This window comes from Seriola lalandi, unplaced genomic scaffold (genome assembly GCF_002814215.2).
Source record: "Seriola lalandi dorsalis isolate HSWRI2012SDOR001 ecotype SW California unplaced genomic scaffold, Sedor1 jcf7180002052027, whole genome shotgun sequence".
NCBI lineage: Eukaryota > Metazoa > Chordata > Actinopteri > Carangiformes > Carangidae > Seriola > Seriola lalandi.
The window spans coordinates 1-13,383 of NW_019522580.1; the positions used below are offsets into that span (position 1 = coordinate 1).

The 13,383-nt window shown below is 37.7% G+C and overlaps 1 protein-coding gene across 2 annotated transcripts; it reads left to right on the plus strand.

Annotated features, from left to right (window-relative positions):
* Positions 1-4,370: 4,370 nt before the first annotated feature.
* LOC111649810 (uncharacterized) lies at positions 4,371-12,180 on the plus strand. 2 transcript variants are annotated; one of them, XM_087172091.1, is made up of 6 exons: positions 4,371-4,509; positions 5,768-5,832; positions 6,332-6,385; positions 7,750-8,376; positions 8,480-8,545; positions 8,872-12,180. In XM_087172091.1, the coding sequence occupies exons 2-6, from the start codon at positions 5,814-5,816 to the stop codon at positions 11,640-11,642; spliced, it is 3,537 nt and encodes a 1,178-aa protein (XP_087028217.1). In that variant the 5' UTR covers positions 4,371-4,509; positions 5,768-5,813; the 3' UTR covers positions 11,643-12,180. The 2 variants fall into 2 exon arrangements, with proteins under 2 accessions (XP_087028217.1, XP_023255270.2); XM_023399502.2 differs by lacking the exon at positions 6,332-6,385 and having other exon boundaries at positions 4,372-4,509.
* Positions 12,181-13,383: the final 1,203 nt, after the last annotated feature.

The window sequence follows — 13,383 nt, forward strand, 5'->3', positions numbered from 1 at the left end:
GATATACAGAGTTTCAGTCAAAAGTTTACATAAAGCTGTAAGACACATTAATGAAGTCGAGATCGCCTCTTTACTTCCTGTCAGTTGTTGTGTTTTACTTCCTGTCATTATTAACTTCTCTTGTGCCTCGATAACAGGGGCTTGTATTATTTTCATCAGCGACCCCCTCACCCCCTCTCCACCTCCCCACACAGGTGAACAGGAGCTTAAATCAACCATGATCCACCGCATCTTAACTCAAGTGTTTGTGTTTTATTGTCATTTGAAAGGTTTCCACACTGAAAACAGAAGGAGGAGCTCATGTACAGAGCAGCCCATTAGTTTCCATTCATCTGGTTGAAGGGAGACTGCATGGACATCCTTAGTTCTCTAATGTGCTGTGATGATGATGATGGTGATGATGATGCTAGAAAACCTCCCAGTTCATCTTCCTCTGATGAAATGACAGACTATCTGCTGATGAGTTTGTTTATTATTCTGTCTTCAGTATTCACAGGTTCAGTTTCTTACCTGCAGCTTCATTCTGCTGTTGTTGACAGGTGATGGTAGCAACACTTTTAAGAACAGAATTTATAAATATTAAACTGTGATTAATGATGGATCATCTCTAGCACTGTCACCACCTCCACAGGTGAAAGTATTTACCAATTAACATCAGCATGTTTTTTGATCCTTCACTGTCAGTGTTGTCGGACATTTAAACATTTCTAATATTTATGTTGTTGATTAAAGCTAAGATAGAAATAGCCACACAATGCTGTACGTGTTACTATTGTGAAAATTCATACCAGATGTGTTCTATAAAAACCATCAACAAAGTTAAAGCAAGAGCTTCAGAAATAACTTTATTGGACCACATGTCATGATGGTTCTCAGCTCTCAGTGATGTTCTTTATTCTGACAGAGACAGAATCATTCAAACAGATGTTTTGACTCCTGTCATCAATAATGAAATGAACTAGAACCAACACTGAACCAAACTTAATATGAACTAACACACGTGTCCGCTGCTCTGCTTCATCGATGAATGAATTTAACAAGTTCATAATATTGCAAAATAACAAGTCGTGACAAACACAAACAGAAGGTGACACAGAACATTTTAACCATGACGCACGATAGACAAGCGACAACGTGTAAATAAGTGACATTTTGTTTGTGATTGTATATAATAATAATAATGACAAAATAACAATGATGAGAATTGATAACAATTATAATGGCAACAATGATATATTATAATTGCAATAACTGATTACGATGATAATGGCAGCAATGAACATACTACATATTATTATACTATTTAGTATTAGTATTAGAAATAGTAGCAGTTCACAGGTTGTTAAAAGCACTTACAGATACGTTTTAAATGATTTGTGGGCGTATTAGTCGTTTGTATTTTATTGCTTCGTTGACCTAGCTAACTTGATAACGTCAGTTAGTTAGCCTCACGCTAACTTGATGACGTCTGTCAGTTAGCCTCACGCTAACTTGATAACGTCTGTCAGTTAGCCTCACGCTAACTTGATGACGTCGGTCAGTTAGCCTCACGCTAACTTGATGACGTCGGTCAGTTAGCCTCACGCTAACTTGATGACGTCGGTCAGTTAGCCTCACGCTAACTTGATGACGTCGGTCAGTTAGCCTCACGCTAACTTGATGACGTCTGTCAGTTAGCCTCACGCTAACTTGATGACGTCTGTCAGTTAGCCTCACGCTAACTTGATGACGTCAGTCAGTTAGCTAGGCTACAGTTCTTTCTCTGACTCCGGAGCACAATGAAATGTTGATGGATGGGATTCTTCTTCTTCCCTCCCACATTCTTTCGTCCTTAATTTCCGTTTCTATCGTTGTGGACCGGCGACATAACGTCAGTCATATTTCAACCTAACTACAGGTGTAATATCATCGACCTCAGGTGAGTTTTCGACCCATTTCAGTTTGTTTTAGAAACTTTAAATGAGCTGGAAACAGTTTGTTTTCTCCCTCATTATATTAACTATGACCCACCGTCAGCTTTACACAGGTGACTTCAGGTAAATGTGCAGGTTAGATCAGGTGAAGGAGGAGGAAACAGCTACAATAAATATTACTATTATAATTTTATCGTTTTGTTTTCTTGTCTTGCCTCCAGATTTTGTCTTTCAGTCAAATTACTTTACTCAATCTGAAATAACTTGAGTCTGTGAATGTATCTTGATAAAGTTTGTGTTTATAGAAACTTTAACTGGCGCCATTTTTTTTAAAAACATCTATTCATTGCACATTTAATTAATTTTACAAACAAGGAACAACAGAACAAGAAGGCACATATAGATTTTTGATAATAATAACAAAAGTACTAGTAATAATATAATAATTATAATGATAAATACGATAAATAGGTGTGTATATATCAACATACATATATATGTACATACATACACCCAAACATAGAGTCGGCGTAGAATAGTAGAAAATTATATATTCTCTGCATATACACACACTTATCGCTTACATAATATCCACATAGTAACAGAATATTTTACATTTAACATTGTGTATGTTACAACAATTATAGCGATTAAAAGGAAAAGGGGGGAGGTGGACAAAAGAGAAACAAAAAGCAAGAAAACTTGTCTAGCTTGTTCTTTGTGGTGAAGCCTATCAGCCATTGTGAGGTAACTGGTGCCATTTTAATTAAACTGGTAAAACCAATTAGGTTAGACTGATGTTTATTATTTTTTAATGTTTTCTGTCTATCTCAACATCTGCATTTTAATTTTTGTCCTTCCTTATATATATTAGTTTCAATGTGTGTATATATTTGGAGTCAGTGCGGGGATGAATGACACTGTGGCAACCAGCAGTGACATTGTACAGTTTATATAACTGGTACATGTAATAATAAAACCCTTAGTGATATATGAATGGATATTTTACATAATACACAATACCCTGCATTTGATCAATGTTATGTAATGAAGATAATTTGAGCTTAGGTTTTCTCTTCTATTTTTGTCACATTATTCTGTATTTGTACAAAAAACCTTCACTACGAATAAATAAAATGTTGAAATCACTGTGGACTGTGTGTGATTTCTGTGTGAAGTCCTTCTTGTAACGTTCTTTGCTCTAACTCCACCCTCATTGTTTGGGTCAGACTCCTGCAGTGGTTTAATGGCAGTTCCATCGGACTCTTTCACTGTTGTAAAGTGATGAACACCGCATGAAACATGAAATCAGTCTTTTCATGTTACTAGCAGCAGTTAACCTTTAGACGTTGTAAGTTACGGATCACTATTGTCACATGAAAACCTAAGAACTGTATTCATGTGATGGTTGAGGAGGTTCTGTGACCACTGTTGGCTCATGTAGAAACCTCTCAAAATGCTTTTGGATGATTTCAAATATGATGCATCATCAAGCTGCTAAAATGTGAGGAGTCAAAGCAAATACCACATAACCTCCAAGGGAACCTTGTTGCATGCCATACCTGTCTCCCTCGATCTGGCTTTGTTTACTGTTTCTCTGTGGATTGTCAACTGTCTCTCTGAACTGATACAAAGATTTAACTCAACAGCTACTGTAGACTGAACCAAAGGTTAGTATTTTAAAGAACTTATATGTTGTACCACTGAATGCTTTTGGTTTCCAGTGGTAAAAGAAGAAATCTGATGTTAAGAGAAGCAACAATATGTGAATATTAAACTACTATATAAGTATTATTATCTTGTTGAAGTATTAAAAGTAAAAGTAGCCCACACTGATTCATTAACATAAACATAATTTAATGCTGTGTAATTTATTGATTTCATGTTAAGTGATGCATCATATTTATAACAGCTGAAGCAATAAGTTGATCAACAGAAACTAACCAGAAATTCACCATCATAGGCCTCACCTATATAACATTGTGCAGACATACATGCAACAACAAGAGTACAGGACATATGTTAATTTTGCCCATAATATTAAACCAACTGTAATAACATCATAACCAATATTTCAGAATGCAATTCAGAAAACATAAAGCAGCACTGAATCCTGCAGAATATTGACCCAAACTACCTGCAATTCCACATCACCACCACTAGATGGAGACAGAGACATACTGTACTTTGGCTCTATGACCTTTAACAGTTGTTTCAATACAGACTATGAAGTGTCCACTACAGACTACAGGATGTTCTTGTCTCATATAATGATCAGAATGTGGAAAAAGATTCAACTGTTATTCTTTATTTTATAATCGTAAAAAAAATTAGTATGAATAGTTTAGTTATGAAAGTGTGCCTGCATTACTTAAATGAAGGAGGAGTGATATACACATACTGAACTAGACTAGCTACCAGGCTGATTTACACAGACTACACTCACCCAACTTTAATCTCTTGTTTAGGAAACAGACGCGACGCTCCACCGGCTCTCACCCACAGCTCACCCATTTCCCCTCCCCCTCCTCTCTTTTTGGTGAACAGTTTAATTTCACTTTCATTTTTGTGGAGGATTTCTGACGAACTTCAGTTGGTGAGTAAATTCAACTTATAATAAAATACCAACATTAATTTAACTGTCGCGGACTGATCAACAGATCCGATCATTAACCTGCACGAAGCGTTAGTATTGACATTATCGACTGAAAATCGATCAGTAATCATGTCAGGTGCGTCTGTTCAGATTAGATTCATAGTTCGATATAATCACAGTAACTTCACTAAATGAGCTGGAAACAGATTTCTGATCATCCGCTCGTTGTCCAGACCGTCCACTCAGGTTAATAACTGAGTTCACTTCAGGTAAAGGCGGTAAATTAGTTCTGTTGTCTAAAGTGGAAATTGATCAAACAAATGCAAGATAAACTAAGATTTTCTTGTGTTTTGATGTTTAAAGCTAAATTAATTCTGTTTATAATCTGGGAAGAAAATCTGTTTCTGAGACACAGTTTTAATCATTGTGTCTTTAATTGTCAACTCTTACATAAAGTGTAAAGCCGCCATTGCAGCGTGGTGACAGATCCAGGAAGAGGTGTCAGAGACAAAGAGACAAAGCACCATCTAAATAATGTTTGATTTTATTAACACTAGATGCATAAATGTCTTTGTATTTTAACTATAACATAGAGTTCACATTGTTTATTTATTTATTAAGTAATTTAATTTAGGAATGTGTGTGTGTGTGTGTGTGTGTGTGTGTGTGTGTGTGTGTGTGAGAGCACACCCCACTATGCACACACTCAGACCTTCCTTGCTCAGTAAGCAGCAGCGTAGAGAAGCCGGATGTAATGAAGGAAAGTTTCTGGTTTGATGTTCAGAAGTGACTGAGTTGCTGCAGCAGCAATAGAACAGACTAGTTTAACTGGGAAGCTCCGACTTCAAACAGTCTCATTTATTTTATCACTACAAGTTCTCCCCAAGATATTTTATATATTGGTTTAGCTGGCTACAGTAACTTATGTTCTGCTCATAGCGTTAACGTAGCTTGGATGTCATGAAGTCACTTACAGGCAGAACGAGAGGATGTTTGTGCTTCAACTTCAACACCTTTACTGATAGAAACTCTTTTCTCCTCACGCTGACTGTGTGAGCTGATGTTTGGCATATTCTTGATGTTTACCGATGTCAATGCATTTAATTAATGTTTTAATAAAATATTAAATTTCAGATTCTAAATTTTAATTGATTGAAGTTGTGAAGCAGCCACATATTTGGACCTTTATGAAACCCATGTCTATAATTATCTGTATGTGAATATGTGAGGTAATTATTTTTTGTTGCACGTCTCTTAGATTTCTGGATCCAGCAGTTGCTTGATGTCTCCAGCTGAGTGACAGTATGGAGACAGCAGCAACAGGTGAGTCCGGTCAGACTTTATTAGTCTGGAGTTTCCCAGGTTTGTTGACGTCAACTTTGGGTGAAGATATTGACAGTATGTTGTATCCCAAAGTTAAAATGCAGCACAGCTCTTGACTGTGGTGCAACTGTCTCAGTTTTGTCATGAGCAGGTGCATCACGTGTTACTAGACCTGCCAACCTGAACGCTTTCTCCTTCCTTCACTGACCTACGAATAAAATATTCTGAAGCTGGGAGGATTAACAAATGTGTGCTGTCCCCCAAAGGTTGGCAGCTCAGTGTCAGATAGAAACTGAGTCTTGTGACAACTTCTCTCAACTGCATAATGAATCTCATCATAATAACAACAGATTTATTTACATTTCAGATATTAGTGGGTCTATAATGTTTAAGGGATACGTTTATTGTTTTTGTGCATTTCCAAGATGAAGTGACTTTACAGAAACTATTTTATTAATTGTTTTTATGAATGACTTTGTTCCTCTGTCTGTCTTTACAGGCACAGATGTGTCCCTGAAGCGCAGCAGCAGCTTTGAATTCCTGCCACCTTCAAGTGAGTTTCAGCTGAACTGAGTCTGAATTTCTCTGGTGTTTCATAGGACCTCAGTCTTTATTCATCAAGCATCTCAAATAACTTCTAATAATCACACTGAAAGTTCTGGTGTTGATCAAGACCTGTTTGAAGGCACCTGTGAGGGTCTTGTGTGGTGGTATCCCACCCACTCATCAGTGATGAGGTGTCCTAACTGTGCTGGAGCTCTCGCTGTCATTTCTTCACAGTCTTGCATTTCAACACAAAGTGAGAAGTGAGACCTGTTTTGCTCTGGATTGTTTTGTTATAAGGAGAAAGGCAGACAGGACGTCTGGCTGCCTGACTTTCTCCTCTTAGCTTAAAAACAGGGAGAAGATTGTCTGACTCATCTGTTCACAGACTCTGTTGTCCTGGGGATTGTAGTTTCTTGGTGATGGTACCATATGAATACTTTGCCCATCACACTTGATCTTCGTCTTTGAACGGATTAATATTGAATATTATAAAATCCAAAATGCTCCTAAATGTTTTCCTTCATTAGAAATAAAGTCTAGATGAACTAGCATGTGCACAGACTAAGGCTGTAACTTTAACAAATGTTTGGGAAAAAGTTAATGTTCGAACTGTAATGACCTGTTTGAATTTAAATTTCCAGCCTATAAGCACAGATGGTTTGAAGCAGTTTACCTTGTGATCCAACAGAGGGCGCTCTAAACATTCACTAACAGCTGGACCTGTGACCTCATGACCTTTCAGGAAACTAAGCAGCTAGTAATGTTGTGTTATTTGATGTAAAAATGGAAGAAACTAACAAAGTACTTTAGGTTGTACAAGGTAGATGGCAAAGTAACTAAAGATAAGGCTGTTTATGGACTTCAGCTGCGTTACTCTACAACTGACGAGTGGAGCAACGTCAAGTACAACCTTATCTGACCGCCTGTTATTCTGCACACTGCAAACCTGATTTATATGTAAGGATATGTGGGGTGTGTGCATGTTGTAATTCATTTGAATGAATTGTGTATTATCATTCTTAAAGACTGACTGACATGTGATGTGCATTATTTTAGGATTCAAGTTTTTCACGTCTGATGTTAAAAAACTGAACAAAAACTGCAATAAATGGAAATATTGAAATGCAATACTTTTGACATTGTAGTAATTAAAAATCACAATACTGTAAGTATTTTAGTATCAAATATATTTATATTAAGTGTCATATAACGAGATGAACATATCGTCCAAGCCCTGACAAATACATTATATACACAACAATCAAGACACATATTCTATAATTTACACATTTTTCAGGTCACTGACCTCTGGTTTGAGTTCATCTTCTTGACTTAAATGTGCACGTAGCTGACTTTTGTTTTGTCTTTCAGTGTCTGAGCTGAGGGTTGTTCTGCTGGGGAACAGCTGGTCAGAGAGAAGTTCAGTGGGGAACTTCATACTGGGAGAGACTGTGTTCAACAAAGCACCTGAATGCTGTGTGAGAATCAGTGGACCAGTGGAGGAGAAGAAAATAGTTGTCATCAACACCCCAGATCTGCTTCATCCCAACATCACTGAACACAAACTGACAGAGTTTATACAAGACTGTGTGAATGTCTCTGATCCTGGACCTCATGTGTTCCTGCTGGTTCTACAGCCTGAAGACTTCACTGAGGAACACAAACTGAGGCTCTGCAGAGTCCTTCAAAATTACAGTGATCGATCATTTGATCATTCACTGGTTCTGATATCAACACCCAGAGAGGAAAGTTCAGGTTTGATGGAAAACTCACCATTAAAAGACATGATCAGAAGGTGTAGATACAGATGCCTGAAGCAGAAGAACCTGGACCGTGCAGAGCTGTTAACACGGTTGGGTCAAACTGCAAAGGAGAACAATGGAAAACATGTTTGTCATGAAAGATTTGAGGAATCAGTGGAAACTTTACCAGGTGATCAACAGATCCCAAAACAACAGAGAACAACAACTCCTATCACAGATGCTGTTAAAGCTGCTGGTGAGTGAAAAAGTTCTAACAATGAAATGAAAATGTTCAGACAAATCCTCCTTTATTATATTATAGCATAGAGCTGCAAATTAATTCTGTCATCTATTCACAGGGCTGCATGAGCGTAAACAAATGACTCCACAGCTTTCACACTCAGAGAAAAACCCTCTGTCTCACAGTAAGTAAAGACCTAACAATGCTAATCATTAAATTGCTGATAGACTTTTTAGTGGCATTGTTTCTCTACACATCCATACACATTTTATACAATTCTTTACCTACTATTCACGTTATTTACAGGAGATAGAGTTAAGATATCGTGACTAATATAATGATATCATATTTATTAAATACAATGCTGACATAATAAATTGCACTAAAATATCGCCCACAGATGACTGAAAAGATCAAGTGACGTTCAGTTCAGCCTTATTTGCATTTGTACAACATACTGTTCAGTAATCAGTATTATATAATTTTATCTTTGTCTCTATTGTGTTACAGCTTCTGTCCTCAGGATTGTGCTGCTGGGGAAAAGTGATGACAAAAAGACAAAACTTGGGAACTTGATCATTGGAAACCAAGGTTTTCATTACCAAAAACAAATCAGGCAGTGTGTGGCCTCCTGTGGAGAGTGGAGAGGAAAACCATTAACAGTGGTGAAAGCTCCAGACATGTTCAGTCTGTCTGAGGAAGCAGTGATAGAAGAGGTGAAGAAGTGTGAGACTCTTTGTTCTCCTGGACCAAATGTTCTGCTGCTGTTAGTGAAACCTTCTGATTTCACTGAGAAGAACAGACGAACACTGAAGTTCATCCTGAGTCTGTTTGGTCCAGATGCTTTTAAACACTCGATGGTCGTCATGACAGAGAAGAAGAGAGGAACACAACACACTGTCAACCAGCTGCTTCAAGACTGTGGAGGAAGACTCTACAACATGTCTGAAGATAAACACCAACTGTTGATGGAGAAGATTGAGAACATTGTGCGTGAAAACAAAGAAACCTTCCTCACCTTCTCTGAAGAGCCTGAACACATGAAACCAGCTTTAAACCTGGTTCTGTGTGGGAGGAGAGGAGCAGGGAAGACTTCAGCAGCCGAGGCCATTTTAGGTCAGACAGAGCTTCATTCAGTCTCCAGCTCATCACAGTGTGTTAAACATCAGGGAGAGGTGAGAGGACGTCAGGTTTCCCTGCTGGAGCTTCCTGCCTTGTATGGAAAACCTCAGGGGGAAGTGATGGAGGAATCACTCAGGTGTATCTCCCTCTGTGATCCTGAGGGCGTCCATGCCTTCATCCTGGTCCTACCTGTGGGTCCCCTCACTGATGACGACAAGGGAGAGTTAAAGACCATCCAGAACTCATTCAGCTCTCCAGTCAATGACTTCACCATGATTCTGTTCACTGTGGAGTCAGATCCTGCAGCTCCAGCTGTTGTTGACTTTATAAGAAAGAACAGAGACATCCAGGAGCTGCTTCAGAGCTGTGGAGGAAGATCTGTTGTTGTCAACATCAAGGACAAGCAGCAGATCTCTGAGGTGTTGGAGGCTGTGGACAAGATGGGAGTTGAAGGATCCAGGTGCTTCACAAAGGACATGTTCACCCAGGCTCAAATGGACATGGTTTCAAAACTCAAATCTGAACTTCACAATGTGAAACAAAAGAAAGAAGGTAAAGAAAATCAGAGCAAAGAGCCTCTCAGGATGGTGCTGATTGGCCGGACTGGCAGTGGGAAGAGTGCAACAGGAAACACCATTCTGGGCAAAAACCATTTCACATCTAAAGCCAGCTCAAAGTCTGTCACCAAGTTTTGCCAGAAATCATCAGGAGAGATTGATGGACAGTCTGTTGTTGTGGTCGACACCCCCGGCTTGTTTGACACAAGTCTGTCCAACGATGATATTCAACAGGAGCTTGTGAAATGCATCAGCATATTGTCTCCTGGACCTCATGTGTTTCTACTGGTGCTGCAGATCGGTCGATTCACACAAGAGGAAAAAGAGTCTGTGGAACTGATCAAGAAATATTTTGGCAAGAAATCAGGAGATTACATCATGATTATATTCACCAGAGGAGATGATCTGAAGAATCAAACAATTGAGAGTTACATAGAAGACAGTGAAGACTTTGTCAAAAAACTGATATATGACTGTGGAGGGAGATACCAGGTCTTCAATAACAACAATCAGACAGACCGCACACAAGTCAGACAGCTGATCACAAAGTCAAAAACAATGGTGAAGGAAAATGGCGGCAGCTGTTACACCTCAGAGATGTTTCAAGAAGCTGAGGCAGCGATACAGAAGGAAGTGGAGAGAATCCTGAAGGAGAAGGAAGAGGAAATGAAGAGGAAGGAGGAGGAACTGAAAAGAAAACATGAGGAAGAAATGACAGCAGTGACGAGAAGAATGGAAGAACAGAAGGCAGAAATTGAACTGGAGAGAGCTAAACAACTTAAAGAAATGGAGGAAAACATCAAAAAAGAGCAAGAAGAGAGACATAAAGAGCAGGAAATGAGAGAAGAGGAAGATAGGAAGAAGAAAAAGCAGGAAGAAATTCAACAGCAAGAGTGGGAGCAAAAACTTAAAGATCTGGAGAAACAAATAAAGTCTGAATCAAAGGAAAAGGAAACTATTGACAGACAGCTGGAACAGAGCAGAGAGGAGATGAGAAAACAACATGAGACCTGGGAAAAGGAAAGAAAGGAGGGGTGGGAGAAACGATATCGAGAAGATGAACAGAGACGACACGAGGAGCAAGAAAGACTGAAAAAACTCCAAGAAGAATATGAACGGGAAAGAGAAAAATATGAAATGAAAAGAAGAAAAGAAGAACGAATCCGAAGAGAACAAGAGGAGAAGGAGAGAAACGAATTAGAGGAAAATTATAAGAAAAAACTGGAGGAAATGAAGAAGAAATATGAAGAAGAGGCCAGAAAACAAGCTGAAGAATTCAATGAGTTCAGACAGAAATACATGAAAGACTTTGAAGCTCTGATGGAAAAACATGATGAGGAACTCAAGGCTCTGAAGGAGACACACAGCAAAGATTACAATCTGTTACTCAATCTCTCCAGTCACAAAGAAAAGGAACTGAAAGAAGAAATTGAGCGAAAAGAAAAATTAGTTCAAGATGAAATGAATGAAAAAACAAAAGTAAAAGATGAAATGAAGGACAAAGAAAAACAACTCAGAGAACTGGAGGACTTGAAGAAAAAGCAACAACAAGAAATAAATGATCTGAAGAAGAAATACAAAAAGAAATGCACCATCTGCTGATGATGCTTCCTACAGCTGGAACTATCAATATTATTCATTATGATGTTACAAGCTCAACATAATTTAATCAGCATCAACGCCTTGAACACACACACAGTAAATCACAGTTTTAAGGATATTATTGTTTATGGTTTAAGGATGTGTACTAACAACAGAAATCATGTCCATTACAAAAAAATTTACCGTGAGAAATCTTTGAATAGACATTTGAAACGGCTATTGGTATTATTATTATTATTATGCCTATTATTGTTTTGGGGTTTTGTTGTAAATACTATATATTAGGATAGGACTTAATACAATGTGTTTAATTGGCAGTATGTATATATATGTCTATATATTCATAATTTCAGATCTTTCAGTACGAAATGTGCATTTATTTGTTTACTCTTTTGATTTTTAGTATTTAATCTGCATTTAAACAATCACTCAGTCCTAACAATTGTTTCCTCATTTGCATTGATTAAACAAAGTATTGGATCCGTTAATATAATGTAAATGTAAACAAATCTTTGAAAATGAAATGGTTGAAAAGTAATCTTGTAATGTTTATAATTTCTTCAGAATTCATTGTATAAAGAGATTCAACCTTAACAATTCACATTAAAATCAAGAATTTGAAGAAAAAAATGATGAATAATATATAATATAATAATATATGACCAGATCTTTTGTTCTGTACAGGAACAAAGACCTTTTCAATGTGACAGTCAACAACAATGTACCTGTTTTTGCCACATTTCTCTCTGAATCGACCGTAAGCAGCCTTTAGGACGACCAGGAACAGCATCAACATGATTCTGCTGCTCCAAAAGACCCATGAAAAAAACATTCTTATCTCTCTTATTTTCAATAGTTCAACAACACAGCCACATTATAATGAAGATAGGTTTTTGACACAGATCATCAGAACCTATGACCCCATTGTGTCTGGAAACTGAACAAAATTGAGCAAGTTATTAGTGACAGGTACTTCACCTTATTAGAGAATTAATAATGTTAATATCAACCACTGACACAAAGTAGGCTGACATCCATGCAGCAACAGTCACAGAATAACGGTGTAAATGGTGTAAATGACACATAGCAGCTAGCTCCATAAAACAATGGAGAAAATACTGTAGCCTAGCTAACTGACATGAGTCATGTATATATCAAGTGAGCTAGGTCAACTATACAACAAATCTCTCTGCTACAAAATACACATGACAAGTACAGTCACCGGAAACAAAAGACGGGCTTGATGCAAAAATGTAAATCTTCATCTCAGAGAGGTTGATGATCGATTTGTCTTGATGCCATTTATCAGTCTATTAACACTAGTTTGAAATAGTTACAATATAAATAGATCATGTGCATATACAGTACATCAACCCCACTCTCATCTGATCTCAAAGCTCCAGTGTGTGGGATTTGGTGCCATCTAGTGGCGAGGTTTCAGATTGCAACAAGCTAAATACCCCTCAAAATCTACAGTAAAACTAGTCAGTCTTTGAATCCTACAGGTAGAGTAATGTATTCCTCTTCAGTGGATAAAATATGAACTCAATATGAACTGATAATCTATGGTATAAAAAAAATGGGGGCGTGTGAACTACCTGGAATTTAAAGAAATCAATGAAACCAGCGTTGTACTTTCTGACAGAAAAGTAGCTTATACAAGACAAAAGATGAAAACAGGGGTAAATACATGGTGAATTATTTGTTGTTTGTTTTTGGGGTTTGTCCCTTAATGTTTTCT